The following is a 19,988-nucleotide window of genomic DNA, read 5'->3' as shown; positions in this document are numbered from 1 at the left end:
GAGTGGTTTTTGTTTGTTTTTCTTAAAAAGTCATCAGAAGAAAACATACTTGCATTTCTGCTGCTCCAGAGTCCAGCATGTTGTTACAAATATGTCTTCACTAGCAGCTGAATATATAACTGAAACTGAACTAAAGCAGGCACACATTCCCTTCTGATGCCTGCACTATGTAAGAGTGCGTTCCCAAATAAAAGTCATTTTATTGCTGTTGTACTTATCTGAAAATACTGACATCACAGATTTCAGTCTCCCCCAGTAACTTCAAATACATGAGAAGGGATTCAATGTTTCATTCTGTTTATAACTGTTTTAGTTTGGACAGGTGTTAACTTGACTGATAAAGAAGGTTAGTTATCCTATATGAAATAATCAACATACAAACTCTACATAACAAAATTTATATTCAATTATACCTGTGCAGTTTCTACTTTCAGCTTGTCAATATTAAGAGTGTTTCTCTGTAATCCACTGGCAACTACAGACAGAAGTTGTTTCAAAGCTTTAATGTCTTCTTGTACTTTAAGCATTGCTTTAGAGGACATTCTACTAATTTCTTCCTGAACTTGTTTTTGTTCTTTCACAAATTTCCTGGGGAAGGGAAAAAGAAAGGGGCGGGGAAGAAAGAAACATAATATATTGAATCTGAAGCACCCAAGTGTTTACCTCTCAGTCACATTATTTCAATAGCTATTAAATTAATTTTTCCAAAATCAAGTACTAAACAGTAAAATTACTGTATAGCATAGTATTATCTTAACTCCTAGCATGCTAATACTGTAAAAAAAAAAAAAACCAAACCACCCCAAACCCCCCTAAACTTCAGTAGCAAGTGTTCAAGCATTTTATGCTGAACCCTGACAAACTAAGATATATATCAATTATTTTATATATATCATAATAATATATAGCATCTATGTAAAAGTGATTACTACTTTGAACTCAAATACAGTGACATGCAATCTCTTTGACTAGTCTACAACCCACCTCCTTCCTGCCTGAGGAAAGGCTCTTTTGTAGTCCTCTCTATTCTATACGAGATTCACAATGCACATGCAATATGGACATACGGTTCAATACTTACCATGCATGTGCAACAGGCTTAATACGCCCAGGGAGAGATGGATCAGATTCTAAGAGCATATTCGTTGGGCATGCCCATTTGGGTAAATGCATGGAAAAGCGAGGCTGAAAAAAAACCAGCCTAAGACTTCAGCTACTAGAACTGTCTATCCACTCTGTTCCCAAGGTTAACCTGCAGAAAGGCCTCGGGCCAGTGAGTTATACTGCATGCAGCCTGCAGTAGGGTGTTTTTGTCACAGAGCATTGACAGCATACTATACTTTAGCTAATCAACTATCATAAATAAAAAAAACACTACTTACTGTAGATTTTCTACATCTTGACAGATTACTGGAGGTAGATTTTCATCCTTCAGTGCTTTGCTATCTCTACAAGAGACAACGCATGTTTAGATGGTGCTTTAATACTGCCAAACATTTTTGCATGACTACTAAATATCATGAAAACGTTCAAGTGACTGATTACACAGTTTTGCACCCATTACATGCATGCTGCAACTAGGAATGATTTGGATTAATGCACACAGATACTATGCCAGGGTCCAAGCCGGCGGTGTAAGCATTGTAGAGATTTGCAGAAACCACTTTTCAGACCACATGATCAGTCCATAGCAGATGCCAGATAAGGTGTAGGTATTGCATTTGATGGGAAAATTGCAATGTTTAAAATTATGAACCACCATTACTAAATTGGCCATATTGCAAAAGTTGGTTATTTACATTTATGCCTTTTTCAAGATCAAAGTAGTAGAAAAGCCACTACATTTAGTTTAGCTGTTTTCTAATAAGACATGGAATGCAAAGAAAATCTGATACTTACTCTGGTCTTGTTCCTGTTTTGTCACCTAGAAAATAAAAACTGTAGGTCAGAAATAAAGCTTTGAAGAACAAAACAACCTTAATGAGATTTTAGGGAAGAACTAATGACTAGAACCTGCTTGATTTCTCTTGATAAGAGGAACAGACTAGGCTAGCCACAAAAGAAAGGTTTTAATTTACTCCTCCTTAACAGATGAATATCTTTTCAAGACCAATGGTTCAACAGTTGAGGTGCTAATTTCCTGGCACATAGAGTAAGGCAAAACATCTTGTGTCACTATACAAGTCACTACAAATGCATAAACAACTGCAGTTGCATAAGAAATCTATTCCAGCTTGTGCAACCACAACTCACTTAAACCTGCACTCACAAAACATGCAGGTGTTTAAGTTCAGCAATAGCAGTCTCCTCTCAAATACGAAGGTAATGAAGGTTTGCCCACTGGACTTCCCTAAGAATTCTGCTATTGCAGCAATTCCTGTAATGAGTGAGGTTTTACAGAATTGAAGATGTTACTGCTTACCTACCACCTACATGCTCTGAACTACACATCTGTAGATCAAGATGCCAAATGCCTCTGAGTAATAGAATGGAGCTGAAAACAATATTGTGCACAACACAGGCCGTGACTATTTCTAGTCATGGCCAGTGGCAGTAATTGCATCCCATGCCATAGCAGTCTGCTAGAAATAACACTTACTCAGAAAGCCCAAGAAGCAGGCTTCATCATCTTCAGCTGGATGCAATTCACATTCTCACTTCCCTCTCACTGCCACCAAGGCAGAAAGTAGCTATGCAGCTAATGCTAGTGCCACAAACATTTTAAGCTGCACAAGCCAGTGCTCCTACCAGGAAAAGCTACTACTTTTAGAAGCAACATCTGCTTAAGTTTTCTGCAGGCTCTGTCACCCAGTACATTAGAGAGCATGGAGTCTCACCATTCCCTATGCCTTTTGCTAAGGGGAAAAAAAAAAAAAAATCTACACAAAATTGGAAAAAATAAAAAAGGGATAAACCCCAGAATTTAGGACTCCTTTCTCTGCTGATAACCTAAAGATTAGGCAGAAAACTAAGTATACGTTGCTTTCTCTCTCTGTCCACTTTTTTTTTGCTGTACATCAGAACAATACTCACAAAGTATAAGATACAGATTCGAAATCAGATTTTGCTACTTTCTGGGCAAGTGAGTGCTCCAGTTTTTACATTTTTTTTTTATATTATTTTTAGTAATACATGAGGAAGATATGTATAAGAACAGCTTCTTTTTCTGCAGCCATATAGACAGTCAGTCTCCAGAAGGAAAAGCTTTTATAACCAATCCCAGAAGAGAGAACACAGGTGCTAGTCCCTATCTGTCCTGAGATTCCTAGGGCACTTTTCTTTGGTAGCCACATCTCCTCCTCCCTTTTCTTCAGGAACAAAAAGAAATAAAACCCTCAAAACCATAAAACCACCACCCTCAAACCTTAACTCAGTTCCTCATATAGTAGTACAAACAACTGTACTGACAGAATTGAGTAGCAGCACACAGGTAGGGATATTTGTCAGGGCTGCTTAAACCAGCACTATCCATTACCGGAAACACTCCTAAATTAAAACCTAAATTGGGGGGGGTGGGGGGTGGAACAAACCTCAAAACTCAGTCTCCTTCAACATTTCCCACTGCTTAGCTAAGGGGTCTCTGCTTATCATCCTGACAGCAATAGTTCAACTCACCCAGTTCCACTATGCAACATATAGGGAATTCAGGTACTCATCAAGTTTCCACCCTAACAGCTGGGCAAAACAATGCTGAGATGTCAGACTGAAGTAGATTTTCAATCTGTGGTTCTCTGGTGCTCATTTTAAGATACTTGTATATTATAGAAGTGTTGTGATATCCTAATATTATAGTAACGGAAATCCCATAAGAACCTAGGAGTTTGAGCTGTTTCATTACTCCCAGTTTCAGTAATAAACTAAAAAAAAAAAAAAACAACATCATGTAGAGCACTCGTTTGGACAGTCAATATGCCATCTCTTCTACAAGTATGAAGTATGTCTACACAACTTGTGTTAGTCTGTAAAGATGGTTTCACAGAGTTTCTATATTTCCTTCTCTTTCAGCTATTGGTATACCTAATTTAAAATTTGGTTCCTGAATGGAATCAAGAGATTAAATTAAAAGTATTGATTCCCCAGAGGAAATGCACATTTCAGAATCAGCTTTAGTTAAGCTTACTCTGAAAGTATAAAAGCAAGACAAATTAATAAGTGTCCATATATCAATGCTCAATATTCCCTTACTGAAGTACTCCAAAGCTACAACAGAGGTAAAGTTTTTATAACTGGTTTTAATGACCTGACACAGTGTATCAGATAGAACTATGCACCACCAGAAACACAGCTTTGAAGAATAACAGCTAAAAATAGGACATTTTTATTGTGCAGCCTTTAGAAAAAACAAACCAAATTTAAGATCCGTTACAGTTGGAGAAAGCTGGTTTTAAAAGAGTACTTCTCATATTTGCAATGCATTACTTAAACATAGCTCTACTCCCCCCTCTACTGGCTATTTGACATACAGCTGTTGAGAAATCTGCCATGGTTTTTCTGCAAACAGCTCCCAAAAGGCTGAAGGGTTTCTATCCTGGTTCTCAAGTATGATATTGGCTTATACTTATTTTAAATAAATTTACATTACATTACATTTGCAACCAAAATCTTGTTCTTCTATACAAGCACAATATCCAAGAATGAAATTAACTGAAATGCCTTGTAAGAGGGGAGGGGAAAAAACAAAAAAAGTTAAAGTTGTCAGCTTTAATTCCACACAATGAAATAGTGTCTTTGCTGTAGTGCTCTGATAATTTTCTCAATAAAAAAATTATGAATGTTTTAAAACAAACTTACTCTTTTTGTCTGAAGAACTACTAAAATCAATGCCACCAAGACCTTCATTGGCAGTAGTTGAAGGAGCCGCAGTTGTCCCCAGAGTCAAACTCAAAGCATTCTGCCCAAGTCCTACAAGAAACCCAAAAAGAATTTCTGCACTTAAAATGCTGATAATTAAAACTTATTTTAAACTAAAAGCACAGATAATCTTGTTTGCAGTTTCAGTGTCCATCTACTACATTTGGATTAAAAAAATATGCAAAATAAACAGAGAAGAAAACAGATTGCACGAAGTTTCATACAACTATATGCAAGTATTTTATGTAATTTCTTGACATTACTAGGTAGCTAATTTGATAGCTAACTTATCATCAGCCTCTTAAGTATCTTTGTTTCATTTAGAGTTTAAGAGCAGTGTTACCAAGAGTACAACACAGCACAAATTTTTCCTGTAGAGCTGAAAAAGACAGAGAAGCCACGAAATGACAATACTAACAGTTAAAGATTTTATTCAGACCAAAACCCACCAAAATAAGGAGCTCCAAACTTCTCCACAGTTAAAGGAGATACTTATATATCATTGCCCTCTCCCATTTATGATCAACTTCCTTGAGGCAATTATGGCAATGACAAAGATTTCCTTGCGTTCTCATTTTACAAAAGTGTTAAGTACAAGCGAATGAGAAAAAAGCCAATGATTTCAGATTTCATTTTATTGCCCATGGATAGCAACACTGTTCTTAACTGTAACACTGTTAAAAATTACACTTTCACAGTGTTAAGATTTTATATAAACTAAATCTTACATTATGAATTTATACAATCACACACTAAATTTCAATGTTTTGAGTCAGGAGGAAAAAATTAAAATAGCTTTCACCTGTTGCTGCTGTGCTTGTATTCTGGAAGAGTGAACCTCCTAAACCTGCTAAGGCTCCTCCTAAGGAAAGGCCTGTGGAAGCAGTTGTAGTTGGTGCAGTTGTGCCACCCAAATTTAACGTAAAGCCAGTAGTTCCTGCAGAGAAAGCAAACCAGCTTCATGCAGGCACTGCACTCAAACACATCCATAGACAATCTGAAATAACTGAAAGGTTTGAACAGCATCTTTATCATAACTAGGTAATAAACTCAATTGTTGTTTTTATTTCCTGCAGATTTTCCAAACAAAGCCATAGAGACTTTTGAATTATATGTTATTTTGTTCTACAATATCAGATCCTGATTAGCCCATATTTACCTGCAACTATATAGAATTTTTGAGTCCCCCAGAACACTAGAGAATCCAGAACCTGGCAAAGAATTTATTTTACAGCATAAAGGATCTAACAAGTGCTACTGACTTCATATATTAGAATACTGAAATGTTAATGCTTTAGGGTAAAAATCAAAGTATTTTATACGAGACAGATGATACAAGAACATTTCCTTGGTAGTTTGAGCCGCCTTCTAGAAGTAAGCATCCCAGCTTTTGGTAGGATAGGGAAGAATTGAGTAGAGAAAGACCATAGGCACAAAGGGACAGAGCACAGAGGGCACAGATAGCTCAGCTCAAATGCAGACTCCTAAGGTTAACAGAAACAAACTCCATTGCTAATTATCATCATGCATGGTGCAGTTTAGCTGAGTTAAATATGATGGCAGTGTGCCAGTATGAGAACTACACTGGAAAAGACCTCGTTTCCACTACTACTGAAACCATTTCAGGCCTTCTACAGAAGGTAGACATTTTCCAAACCTTTCAGCTGTGCAAGTAGGAAGCTTTCAACCTTCAGTGGGGTTAACAGTAACAAAAATAGTGACTTTACATGACAAATCAGCTCTCACTACACTTCCAATGACTTAGATTATACGCTGCCTATATCACATGGTATACTGCCCATAGATCTATCTGTATTAGGGTACCCAAATTTAGAACTAGAAGTCCAATGAACCTTCTTACTGAACTAACACAAAATTATGTAAATACTAGAAAAATATAGACTGTAGAACTGTTTTACATAAAGTTTTATTGCTTAGAAAAATTAAAGCTAAACAAAACCCCTAAACATTTTCCTACCTGCTGCAGCAGTTGATGTAAGAGCAGATGATAATGATAGGCCACCTGCTGAGGTAGAAGTAACAGGTAAAGCAAATGGCGTGGCCGAACCTGCAGGTTTGTTGAAACCTAAACTAAAGCCTGTGGTAGCTGCTGATGTGGTGGCAGGCGTGCCTAAAAGAAACCCAAAAACAATTATCACTCTTAGAACATTCTGTTTGAGAACGAATGCTCAATTCACCTTCTTTTCTGAACTATTCCCATTTAACCATCATGAGCACCATGGCACGCAAGATCATTTGCATCAAGTAAAATATCCCCATAGCACCTTCTGATAAATTTCAATTACATTAATTCCACAGGCATTTTCACTCCAGAATTCCTAGTGATCCAATGGGCTTTAATCATGGACTGGCAATTATATCTAGTGGTAATCCAAAAAAACTGTAAAAAAAAAAAAAAAGGCTTCCACCAAGAGCATCTAATAGATGAACCAAATATTGGCAAATGGAGCTATAAACAATACTGCCCAAAATATAGACTAAAAATTCTCAATTGGATGTGCATACCAAAATGAATGCACCATGTCCCTTCAATTTGTAAACAAGTATGTTGAAATGTTATTCTCTCAAACTTTCCTTTTGAACACTTTTAAAGTAAAGCAAATAAAGCTTTCACTTCCTGCTGTTTTCATGGTAAGAATACATTTTACATTCTAGAATCCACGTTCTAAAGTAAAGGAGGAATGTGCATATACGTACACAAACCAAAATAGCATGCATAAGAAACATACTTGGTATTCTCAGTAACTGCTGTCTGTTTTGCATGACATAATTTCATTCAGCTATTGAAAAGAATTAATGTTCATCTGCATAGTACCAACTGCCGTGTGTGATTATGCATCACACAGTCTGTTCTGGGTTAGCTGCTGCTGCTCCTTCCTTCTCCTGCCCATTTCATTTTCTTCTTTATCCAACACTATTTTTTCCTATCTATTCACAGTATGGCTTCCAAAGTTCTTGGACTGCAGTCTGTCTTGTAGCACCACCCCCATCCCCAACATTTCTGATAATCAAGCTCATGTTTCTCCTCAGATATCAGTTGCTGGTGTTTAAAAAGAAAAAAACAAACCCCACAACTACCCACATATTCCTGTATTTCTAATGACAGCTGAAAAATAGTAACTAAAGATGCATCAGAGAAACAAAAGTAAAACATTCCCAACGTCCATTCCCTGTTCAACCCTCTTTATTCTTCTAAAAGAGGCAATTACCAAACAAACCCGTTCACACAAAGTTCATTAGAACAAGAAATTCCGTATGAAGAACTCTTTGGTAACGTATTCCACCTCCTCTCTGCTGAAGGATGAAACTCATTAGGGAGACATAAATACAAAGTCTAACTTTTCACTATGACCACTGTCACTGTTGTACGGGAACGGAACAATCCTTTAACAACAAGTAACAGTGCCCAGAACTACAGGGCTCCACTCTGGTTTGCAGCCCTAACATCTGGGCTGCAAAGCAGACTGCAATTAGTAACAGGGGAAAAAGCTCACATATGACCACTAACTGACTACATTACAAGAATCTATCTGTATTTTTTTTTGCCCGTGTAACATTAAAATCCAAATGAGGTCCTTACCTAGTGTCAGTCCTGTAGCAATAGTTGATGCTGTTCCTGCTTTAAGAATGAAAACAGAGTAAGAATAGTAATTGAAGACCACAGAGCAGTTATGATAGTAAAAAACATGAAACAAAACACTGAAGTAATGCAACATTGAGACATGTAGACTATTATACAAGCTTTTTCTGTAGTATGTAGAAAGCAAAACAACACTAACATAGAAAACAGTATTTGTAAGCAACAACAGCACAAATCAAAGCGTAACTGACATCAAAACCCATCATTTTTTCTTTATAAGAATCTGCTAACAGTGAAGCTGATGTTAATGCATCAGTACAGCAAATTGTTTAAAATTTCAAACAAATGAAGATAAACAAAAATATGGAAACTAGTCATTCTATCAAGTATTCTTTTTTAGCCACGTGGCAGTACATAACATTAGCATATAAAACAGCAGATTTACAGTATAATGAAGAGGATTATAGAGTCCAAATTCTTTGTAAAATCCTGTGTCTTGGTTTAGGGTTTCTGCCCCACTGGTAACTTAAAGAGATTATTTTGAACACAGTGCTATGCCATTTCATATTTTAAAAAACATCTGATTAGAAGATCAAAAGAATCATTAAGAGCTAAAAGAAAATTACGCCAATGTAGCCAAACACAGTAATAAAGGCTTTCAGTCTGCTGTTGAATTTATTTCTAGTAGATTGGTTCTTAGAACCTTCCCCATCTACTCATACAAGTGTACACTGATGGCTGAAAAAAAATACCTCCAGTCAGAAAGTTTTATTCTTTTGCACTCCAATATTCCTATAAGAATATGTTCATAGGCTGAATTAGAGACCTAATAAAATATTAATAAATTTCTTCATGCATATTGCTAATGTTAAAAAAAACCCACAAACAACAAAATCAGAAATGTTTACTACTGCAGGATTACAAACACCACATTACAAACACTTAATCTCACAATGTTTTTAAATATTTGTCAGATCAAAATATACCTCAATCTTAAATCATAATTTTGAGCATCCTAGATGAAGAGTTAGATTTCTAGAAAACATCAGCATTCAAATTATGGAACAATTTACACACAGGCCCAGGCACAGTTTTCTGGTAACTGCATTTGTGTTTCTGCAGCATTGGTACTGCATAATTCTCAATGAATGACTTTTAAACTGTTCAATGAAGCCTTTTTACAAAACTAGGTAAGTAATATTCCGAGCTACAGAACTACTATAAAAAAAGTAAGCACGTTATGATGAACCAGATTTTGTGTACATATGATACATTTCTTCACTGTTGATTCAAATTTCTGCTGTACAAGCATTTTTTCTACCTGTACTGGTGCCTCCTAGTGTAAAGCCAGTTGTTGATTTTGATCCAAAAAGTCCACTCCCAAAGCCCACTGAAGGAGCTGATGTAGTTGCTGTAGCAGTGGAAGAGCCCAGAGTTCCAAAATTAAGTCCTCCTGTTGAGCTATTACAAAATAAGACTATTAGCAACAATTTTTTTTTCAAAATAAAAAAATCCCCCACCACCCCTTATTTGTTTCTTTCCCATGCCATCATTCATTTTCCCGAACCACACACAATTCAGCTAGACAAGACTGAGTCCAAGCTCACTACCACCAAAGAGGAAGAGGAAGCCTATCTCCCTCTTTCCTTCTACAGCTCCATAACTCCCACTGCTTCCCTGACACCAACTCCAGCATTTGTTTAACTCCTTGCTGAGCTGATACATCTTGCCAGACCAGTGGGAAATTTGAACTTTTTTCCGTTAGAACACCTCATTAGTTCTGCCTAGTTATTGTCCCTGAATACTGAAACGGGAGAACAAATGCTATAGGCAGCAGGAAGATGACAACAAACTTGCAACATCTTTTCAAAGCAGGTTACAAGCCCAGTTAGATAACTCTGACCAGAAGCCTTAACCAATGTTACTTTATTTCAATCTAAAGTGATAAGCAGAGATGCACAACCATTCACACCAACAGCACAACTTTGCCCTATCTTACCACCAAAGCACACTGATGCATGAATTCATTTTCTAACCTTCCCCACAAGTGCAAACCACAGAGGACCCGTGCCTACCCTATTTTCTTTTATGACTGCATACTTGTCAGAAAGTTACAGAAATAAACTTCCACAGCTGTTTTCACAGATGAAGGGGAAGAGAAAGGAAGGAGAGAATCAGGGAGCAGTCAGTCATCACCAGTAAAATTAAGCCTTTTTTGTTTATTTTGGGTAACTACACATTTTAGAAGTTTCATGGTAAACAGAGAACAAACTTTGCATTTCACAGAGAAAGCATTAAGTTACTGTACAAAACACGGGGGAATACAATAATCATGATTATCTCTAACCAATGAAAATACAGGTACTAGCAGCCAGATGAGTCTACAATTTTAAAAACTCTGTTCTTAAACCGACAAAAGATCAGGTGAATAATTTATTTGTAGTAACTTCCTGCTCCCATTTGTGAGCCTTTTTAGAAACTAGGTAAGTTTTCTCTAACTTAAACAACATTTTGCATAAGCACAACAGTTGCACTGAAACAAAATGCAATTTAGACTTCAGAGCTAACAGTCGTCAAGAAGTATTTTATGATTCAGGTGTTCAGTATTCTCATTGTTCCCTCATCTCCTATCTTTTTGTACGATGCCAGCTCCTAGGCATAGCAAATGAAACACAAAAGTAAATCCTTAAAAAAAAAAAAAAGAAAAAAGGCTATAATTAGCTTTTACATTAAATGTTTTCAAAATATCTACAAAAATGATCATGGCAAGCCCAGCAAAACGTGGTTGCAAGTTCAAAAATCTAGGTGTGAGTTATTTTTAAAGAAGTAATTCAGGAAGCAGAGTGGCCAAGAAGTTTAGAAGGACACAGGCCCACTAATTGTCCAACTCCACAGGAGCCAAAGCATTTCAGCTTTCTTTACTCCCAAAATTTCAACATACCAAACTACACCACCATGACCTAACTGCTTGTAAACTTAAACATACAACATGGTGCTTCTCTCACTAGTCAAGAGTTTGTGTTTCTCATCTTTTCCCAGTACAAAGATGACTCTTCTGCAAAATCTTTTCAATCTTTTCTTGTTTCAGCATTCCAGTAGAAGAAAGGTAAGGTACAAAATATGCAATTCAGCACTATAGGACAAAACCCCCCAAACCCCAAGTAAAACAAAGTGACATTTTGTTTTTTAATATAGAAAGAAACCAAAGTGTAGAAATAAAGCAATGGCAGTGTTCTCACCAAGAGGAGAAAGCATGTGCCAGAAGGACTATGTACTCCCCACAGATGGAAGGAAGAGGAGCTCAGGTCACTGAAGTCAGGTCTTAACTCTAATTTTAGAACTAGAACAGAGCATCGCACCTGGCTAAAGCATACTATAGAGAACATCGATTGACAAAAAGAAAGAGCATTAAGTGCCTGAACAGGTAGTGGTGCAATGCAGGAATTAGGTAGGCTGACACATCACATAGGCTTTGGGCCACAAGAATATAATCTTTGGTCACAATGATGAATAATACTTGTGGTTGGATTACACAATAAAGCCCCTTTTCTCCCAACATCTGACAATACTGTCTTAGACCCAGCTCAGAAGAACAGCTTCTTCTTATAGTCTCAAACATGTTCTCAAGAAAACCATCCCATAGGGACGCTCAAGATTCTTTCTCCAATCATCCAGCAGTAAAAAGGCCTCTTTCTCTGTGATACTCCTTGATGAATAGCCCTGAAGACTCGTCCTGCTTGTAAGAATAAATACATGAATAAAAACACAGAGTACCATACTGCTATTAATTAGCACCTGTTAAATTTTTACTTATTATTTTTAAGAGATTAAAAAGCCAGCTAGAACAGAACAAAAACCCAACAGAAAAACATTTAAGTTCAATAGGCCATTTTTAACAAGTGCTGATCAAGAAGACAAGAGTTTCCCTTGTTTCAGGCAGTACATTTAAAAGAATGTTTTTGAATAAACAATTATTTTAACTTGCTCATTTTAATCACAGGAAACCTGCATTAAACAGGTATGAAGTAAAAGAAACTTAAGTGCTTTACCAACTCCATATAAGCTTTGCTGTAGGAGTAAAAAAAAACCAAACGAACAAACCAAAAAACCAAAAAAAAAACCTAAGCCAAAAAGCCTAAGTACAGGTAACACATGAATGTCATCAATCTGTCATGACCACAAAATTAAGAGTATTAGAAGACACTCAAAAAACTTGTTCCTTCTCATATAGGCTTCCAAAAAGCAATACCGCCATTTAATCCAGAGATACTCTTTCAGATCTAGATTTTCTGTTCCCTTCCCCTCACATTGCTAATTCCTGACAATTCTGACAGACAAGTATTTTCAAATATATCTGCTTCAGGTGAAGTTCCCTTGAGTAGCTCATGCTGCCCATTTAGTTTACATTGCAGTGATCAGTTTTGCCTGATCATATTTGGGAAAAACTCTGACACAAAGCTGCACTACACCAGCCCTAATCTTCAATGGAGGCATAATAGCAAGCAGGTCAGAAAAAAAAGAATCTCTGCTAGTACAGTTGTGTGCAAAGAAAGAAAAAAGGAAAAAAAAAAACCCTCAGCAACAACAAAGATCTACCTGTTATTCTGAGACACCTAAATACTAATAATGCCTTTAGTACAGAGCCTGCTGTATGTCACATGCACATCAAAGCATAGCAAAGTTCTCCTTTTACTCCAAGACACTATACACCAAATACATAGTTATCTGTTTCAGAAAGGATAAGGTTGCACCCAATTTGGGGGGGGGGGGGGGGGGGGGAATTTCACATTTGAACATTAAACATTTGGGTTTTGACATCAACGAGCTCCATGCTGCACACACAAGCTCAGGCTGACTGCTGAAACCTAGATACGCCTATGATTCACATTCTGCGTTCAGAACGTGGGAGACAACCGTGAAGGGAGACACTTCGCTCCGACAAAACCAAAATAAAGCAGAACTAGAAGCGCACCTCCCTTATCCGCTGCTGAACAGATTGATCCCTACGTCTATATTTAGGGACCCGGCCGCCAAGCGGGTGAGGCAGGCAGGGGACACCGCCGCCCCCTGCGCGCCGGGGCAGGCACGGTGAAGCCGGTTCACCCGCGCACCGAGGGCCCTTCCAGCCAAGGGTGCCGGAGCTCCGGGACCCTCCGGGGGCGACAGCAGAGCCGCCGAGACACCCGACCCCGGCACTCACTCACTCACTCACACACACGCGTGTGCCGGCCGGGCCTGCCCCGCCGCGGCCGCCCTGGCCCAGGCCAGGCCCGCGGAGCGACGGCGGCCTCGGTGGCGGGCCGGGCCGGGCCGGGCCGGGCCGCGGGAGTCTGGGGGCGGGGGCCTGCGGGCAGGGCCGAGCCGAGCGGGGGTCGGGGAGGGGGGTGCGAGGGGACGCCGCCTTACCTCGAAGTGGCGGCTCCGAAGGAAAAGCCCCCGCCTCCGCCTCCTCCTCCCGCCCCGGCGGCGGCGGCGGCCGCGGAGCCCAGGGTCCCCGCGCCGAAGGAGAAGCCCGCAGACATGGCGGCAGCGGCGGGAACGACGGGAGAGCGGGGCCAGGAGGCGGCAGCGGGCCCTCAGCGGCGGGGAACCGGGGAGGGCGGCGGGAGCGGCGGCCTCCCGAGGGTGGGCGGCTGCGGCCTCCTCAGCGCCGCATGGCTGCTGGCGCCAACTTCGAACCGAGCGGCGGCAGCGAGCGCGCGGACACCGGCCACGCTCCCTACGCGCGCCCGCCGCAATGCACCACGGGACGACGGCGACGCGGCGCGCCGCCGCGCCGCCCGCCGGCCCTTAAAGCGACAGCGACGCGGGGGGCGGCAGCGGCCCCTGGAGCCGGCCGAGGCCGGAGACGGCTCCGGGCCTGGGCAGGGCCCTCACCAGAGGCGAAGATCAGGGAGATCCTCTCCCGGCAGGACAGCCGGCGGGAGCCAGCCTCCCCTCCCCGCGAAGGGCTGCGCCTCGCCCGTGTTGACCCGGCAACCGATTTCTGAAGGCTTTTGTGATCCCTGCCCCGCTGGTCCCGAAACCGGCTTCGGCAGCCGTGCCGCGGCTGCTGGGGCTGCCCTCGGCTGTCGGCGGGCGACCGGGACAGGCTGCGGTACCTCAAAGGTTACCTCCAGGTGACCGGCCAGGAAGCAGGAAACCGGCTCGAAATCCTACTCGAATTTCGTGAAAACCCCAAAACCCGCTTAATTTCAGGTTGAGCTTGGGCTCGCAGCCAGCACGAGGGCACGTGGTTCTCACCTGCCTCTCCAAGGACCCATCGTTTTTTAACGCTGTCGCACAAACTACAGCACCTGAATCTCACAAACGCAATTACTAATTACTGCCCGTGTTTACTGCACAAATTACTGCTCGTGTTTTCCCTACCAGGCTCTACTTCACGCACACGTATGCCACAGGGCGCGGCGTGAAGCTGCGTAAATGGTTCCACCCCTGCCCCGTCTGGTCGCTGAATCACGACATGTCTCTCATAAAACCGGGGAACTGTAAGTAGCCACTGTTGAAATGCAGCGGAGCTTCTCAGAGTATCCTACACGCCACGTTTGCTCAGGAAAAGGCATTACTAGACTTTTCTTTTAAATATACCTGATAGTCTAGATGAATCAGTGCTACGAAAGGTTTTATGTGATTACCTCCAGAGTTTCTCAAAGCATCCCAAACAATGCAAAAACCTCGACGTTCTGCTGCTCAGTGCTGTGACTGCTGAAGACTGTGGATGGCTGACGGATATTATTTACCGAAAAGATTTTTGAGATTATTTATGGGTGACTGGGTAGCTGTCCTTTACACAAGGCAGAGCTTCAGGCATACAGTTAAATGTAATTTGTGGTGCTTAGTCCATGTTTACTTATATATTGCATACACATGCCTATCTTTGAACATCTTAAAAAAATGAAAGCCCCAAACTGTGAAATGTTAGATGGCATGTATAGAGTGACTTCCATAGAGTCATTTGTCAACAAGTTCTTCTGATCTGACAGGCCATGAAGTGACAAGATATATTGGCATAACAGGAAAAGGGGACCTGTCAAGGAAAGAGTGATGCTTTTGTAGTATGATTTTAATAACTTGTGACAGTCTATGTATGTCACCGCTCAAAAACTTCAAGATCATGAAGTCTCTGTACTAGTAAAAGAGGTTAATTTTGTATAAAACCTGTCCTACTGAATTGTTTCTAATTTAGGTAATGAAAACAGCAAGACTGTTTCTTGCTAACCCATTCTGCAACCTTTAGGCTAAGTTTTATCATGTCTTTCAACTACTGTACAGCACATACAAGATTTCATGCACCAGCACCCACACAACTATGACAGGGATGAGTCAACTGCACTGTGCAGCTTGTGAATTTGTTCTTGTACAGCCTAAAACTCTAACCCCCCTCAACATGCTTTTACCAGTTCTTAATTCAGTAAGGCCTTTGACACTGTCTCCCATAAGATCCCCACAGAGAAGCTGTTGATGTACGGGCTGGGTGAGCAGAGAGGTGGATTCAAACCTGTCTGAATGGCCAGGCCCACAGGGAGGTAGGTGATCAGTGGCACAAAGTCTAGTTGGAGGCCAGTAGTGACCCAGGGGTCAATACTGGGTCCAGTCCTGTTTAACATCTTCATTAATGACCCAGATGATGGCCAGTGTACCCTCAGCACATTTGCTGATGACACCGAACTGGGAGGAGTGGCTGATATGCCAGTGGGGTCATGCTGCCATCCAGAGGGACCTCAACAAGCTGGAGAAAAGGGGTGCCAGGAACCTCGTGAAGTTCAACAAGGAGAAGCGCAAAGTCCTGCACCTGGGGAGGAACAACCCCAGGCACCAGTATATGCTGGGGGCCAGCCAGCAAGAAAGCAGCTTGTCCAAAAAGGACCCGGGGGTCCTGGTGGACACAAGTTGAACATGAGCCAGCAACGGGCCCTTGCCGCAAAGAAGGTGAATGGCATCCTGGGCTGCATTAGGAGGAGTATTGCCAGCAGGTGGAGGGAGGTGATCCTTCCCCTCCTCTCAGCACTGGTGAGGCCGCACCTCTGTGTACTTGACTGGAGCGCCTCTCCTGTGAGGAAAGGCTGAGAGCTGGGACTGTTCAGCCTGGAGAAGAGAGGGCCCAGGGGGATATCATCAATATATATAAATACCTGAAGGGAAGGTGCAAAGAGGATGGAGCCAGAGTCTTCCCAGTGGTGCCAGTGACAGGACCAGAGGCAATGAGCACAAACAACCACAGGAGGCTCCGTCTGAACACCAGGAAGCACTTTTTCCCTGTGAGGGTGACCGAGCACTTAACAGGTCGCCCAGAAAGGTGGTGGAGTCTCCATCCTTGGCAATATTCAAAAGCTGCCTGGACATGGCCCTGGACAACTGGCTCTGGATGGCCCGGCTCAAGCCAGGGGTTTGGACTAGATACCTCCAGAGGTTCCTTCCCACCTCAACCCCTCTGTGATACTACAACAAAAAAGACCATCTTCCAGGAATTTCCACATTCTCGAGACTCTAAAAGACCGAAACTCTCCACACCACGAACAGAGGCCTGGGTAACCAGCGAACGGTTCTTGTTCTCCACACACCTACTGTCACCCTGCCGCGGCGCCCAGGACCTCTCTCTCCTCAGGTCTGCCTACCAGGCAAGGTTTCACGGCCACCACTGAGCTCCGTGGCCCCCAGCAGAGCAACCACAGCCCCCTCCTCTCCCCCGAATCTCACAGAGAATCCCTGGGGCCCTGCGGGACACGGCCAGACCCGCTCCCTCCTCCGCCCGCCACCTCACGTCGCCCCTCAGCCACCCCTCCCCCCCTCCCCTCCGCGGACCGCGCATGCGCGTTGCTCGCAGCGCGGCGGAGACGTCCTGTCCTCCGCCTGCCGCCAGGGGGCGCTGCAGGCAGTCACCTCCGGCTTTGCCCCGCCCCAGCGGCCGCCCCGCCCCGCCCCGGAAGCGTTTCTAGGTGACGGCCGCCCCGGCCCAGCAGTACGACAGCGGGCGGCGGCTGCAGCTGAGGGGGCACCGCTATGGAGCATATCCGCACCACCAAGGTACCTCCGCCTCGGCTTCGGCCTCCCTCCGCCGGGTGGAGCGTCGCCTCGGCAGGGGAGACGGTCGGCAGGGGAGTGGTGGCGTTGCCGGTGCTGCGCCGGTAACTGTGGGGCGGGCGGCCGGCCTGCTCGGCCCGGCGAGTCCCTGCCCCGCCGCTGTCAGCTGCGGGCGAGGGCGTTGTTGTCCTTCTCCTTCTATTTTTGTAGCTGCTGCTTTCCCGGGAGGGGCTCTGGGCCCGTCCGTGGCGTTCGGGGTGTCCCTGGGCTCCGGTGGGGGCAGTCCGGCTCGGGTGCGTCCCCCCCGGCCCCGCCGCTGCCGGGGTCCCCTCCGAGCCGAGGGGGCTGGAAGGGGTGAAAGCTCCCGCGGGGAGCTCGGTGCGTGCTGCCCCGGTGGGGCCCAGCCGGAATGCACCGTCTCGTTAACAAGGGGAAGAGATGAAAATTCTCGTGGTGTAACGGGGCCTGTGGTGTAGGGTGGGGAACAGAGGAAGGCAGCTGGGAGGGGGCTGCAGTTGTTTTTTGTAGTCGGGATGCGGTTCCGTGCAGTTTTTTCTAGCTTTGGGGGCAAATCGGTTGTGAAAACAAGTATGGGGGTTTTTTTTGTTTTTTTCCTTCCTTTTAAAGACTCTGGTGTGTGTTGTTAGGAACGCAAGCTATCAGTATATGTGCGATGTGTTAGACTATTAAAAAATTGGCCTAAGCTGCAGTTGACGCTTTAGACTTTTCTGATTTTTTTTCTATTTTTAGTTTGTTAGGTTGTCCTTTCTCTATAATAAAGATGAAAAAAAACCCGTAAGTCTTTCTTCCTTTTTGTAAATAATTTTTGAGTAAGTTTTTAAGTCACAGCTTTTATAGAATTAAATTTCTGACAGTATTTTTCTTATCTTGCTCATCAACCCTGACTTCAAGGGCTTCTGAAAAGACTGGCCTCTCTGTTGGGTCCTGGAAACTGTCAAGTGATTAGTTGCCTAACCTGGCAGTCTGACTTTAAACTAGATTTATAGATGTGTGGAGAAAAGGAGTGGTCATATTTCAGCTCCAAATAGTACTTTTACAACCAATAATTATATAAAGCAACCGGTGCTTTTTGTTTTCTTAGTAATAGCTTATATAAATTTTATGTAAAACACGTATACCTAGTTTTATTTTTTGTATACATTTGTATGTGTACATATGAAACAGGAGGAAGGTCTGTGATGAAGCTACTGTTAGTGATGCTTTAGCTTACTGGATGAAATAATCTTGCACCAAGCTGACAGATTGGAGATAAGGTTTCTTTATCAGCCTATTTACTTATACACCTGAAAATCCTTGTTTGGGAACTTAATATTGTATTGTTACAGTCAATAACTAATTTCAAAATAAAAACTAGACTAAAACCAAAGTCTCTTGATGATCTGAGTAGCCATTTCAGTTTCAAATGTGAAATTGAGACTAGAGAGGCTGCAGGTCACTGACTTGTCTGCATCAGCAAGTGAGTGTGTTTCTGCATGGTTTTGGGCCCCTGCTGGGGAAAAAAATACTTCATGTAGCAATATAATGGAAGAGAGAAACCAGCTCTGAACACAACATGTAAGATACAAGACTTACTACTTGAAGCAATTATTTTCATAATTCATACCAAAAAAATTATCCATTCTAAAAATATCAACTTCATGGCTAGAAATAGCATGAGTTTTTGGTTATAATTGTGATGCTCGCTTAGCTTTTTGTAAACTGTTGGCTTATTGAATATCCAGGTGGATTAAAATGCATATATGCTAGATGGTAATAATTATGAGTATTACAGTTATAGGAAGCAAGAACACTAAAGTATAGCCTGCACTGTGGGCCTTAAAAGTTCAGTGCGTGTGTAGGTTCAAGTTAGATCTCATTCCAACTGTTCTGAGACATATCTACTTTTTCTAATCTGACAGCACTTCAGGGTTTTTTTTAAAATTTATTTTATTAAGGTAATAGTGGAATAAGATTGAAATAACAGCGCAGCTTTGCACAAAGTAACTGCTGTGTGGGGAAGCTTTCATCCCTAGGAGAAGGTCGATGAAATAGGTTTTATTTGTCCTTGAACTTCAGTTTGCTGGAAATGTTGAAGTTAAAATTGTCTTAGAACTGTCAGCATAGCTACCTGAAATAAAATGTAGCTTTTTGTGAAATTAAACTGTCCAACAGATTTATGCTCAATAAAGAAGTAAGGTCAACTTAAAAATCACTTCTGTCTGAGAATATGTACTTAAATAGCCAAGAATGATGAAAACCAGTTCACAATATGTCATAAATGGTGGTGGTGGGGAAATTGCAAGTAAGAATATTGTGGTTTTGCAGTGAAGCGTTAGAACTGAAGTGTCCTTAAAAATATTTTAAAGCAAAACATAGTAGAAAAGACTGGAATTTCTTCAGCCTGTATATTTTAAGTTAAATCTGTTTTAGTGAAAATACTGATGGGTTTTCTACTGGAGATGGAAAGTTTTGGTTAGGTTAACTGCTAAATCCTAAGCTTATGTCTGCAAGCCTG

General features: G+C 42.0%; 2 protein-coding genes across 6 annotated transcripts in view; one reads left to right on the top strand and one right to left on the bottom strand.

Moving 5' to 3' along the window:
• Positions 1–14,168, bottom strand: part of NUP58 (nucleoporin 58) — a 37,709-nt gene extending 23,541 nt beyond the window's left edge. The window contains exons 1-9 of one of the 3 annotated variants that reach the window (XM_052812448.1): positions 13,859–14,168; positions 9,774–9,913; positions 8,453–8,488; positions 6,830–6,982; positions 5,654–5,788; positions 4,792–4,902; positions 1,900–1,924; positions 1,383–1,448; positions 414–588 (exon numbers count right to left, since the gene is read on the bottom strand). In XM_052812448.1, the coding sequence (XP_052668408.1) occupies positions 414–588; positions 1,383–1,448; positions 1,900–1,924; positions 4,792–4,902; positions 5,654–5,788; positions 6,830–6,982; positions 8,453–8,488; positions 9,774–9,913; positions 13,859–13,974 (957 nt within the window). In that variant the 5' untranslated portion in view covers positions 13,975–14,168. Of the gene's footprint in view, positions 1–413; positions 589–1,382; positions 1,449–1,899; positions 1,925–4,791; positions 4,903–5,653; positions 5,789–6,829; positions 6,983–8,452; positions 8,492–9,773; positions 9,914–13,858 lie in introns of all 3 variants that reach the window. The other 2 variants (XM_052812447.1, XM_052812449.1) reach the window with 2 other exon arrangements.
• Positions 14,169–17,364: 3,196 nt separating this feature from the next.
• The window catches only part of MTMR6 (myotubularin related protein 6), a 28,751-nt gene continuing 26,127 nt past the window's right edge, over positions 17,365–19,988 (top strand). For 2 of the 3 annotated variants that reach the window (XM_052812285.1, XM_052812284.1), the window contains exon 1: positions 17,388–17,476. In XM_052812285.1, the coding sequence (XP_052668245.1) occupies positions 17,453–17,476 (24 nt within the window). In that variant the 5' untranslated portion in view covers positions 17,388–17,452. Of the gene's footprint in view, positions 17,477–19,988 lie in introns of all 3 variants that reach the window. The other variant, XM_052812282.1, reaches the window with a different exon arrangement.

This window comes from Harpia harpyja, chromosome 17 (assembly GCF_026419915.1).
Source record: "Harpia harpyja isolate bHarHar1 chromosome 17, bHarHar1 primary haplotype, whole genome shotgun sequence".
NCBI classification, from domain to species: Eukaryota; Metazoa; Chordata; class Aves; order Accipitriformes; family Accipitridae; genus Harpia; species Harpia harpyja.
The sequence above is the reverse complement of the archived record's forward strand: the minus strand, read 5'-3'. Positions and strand labels throughout refer to the sequence as shown.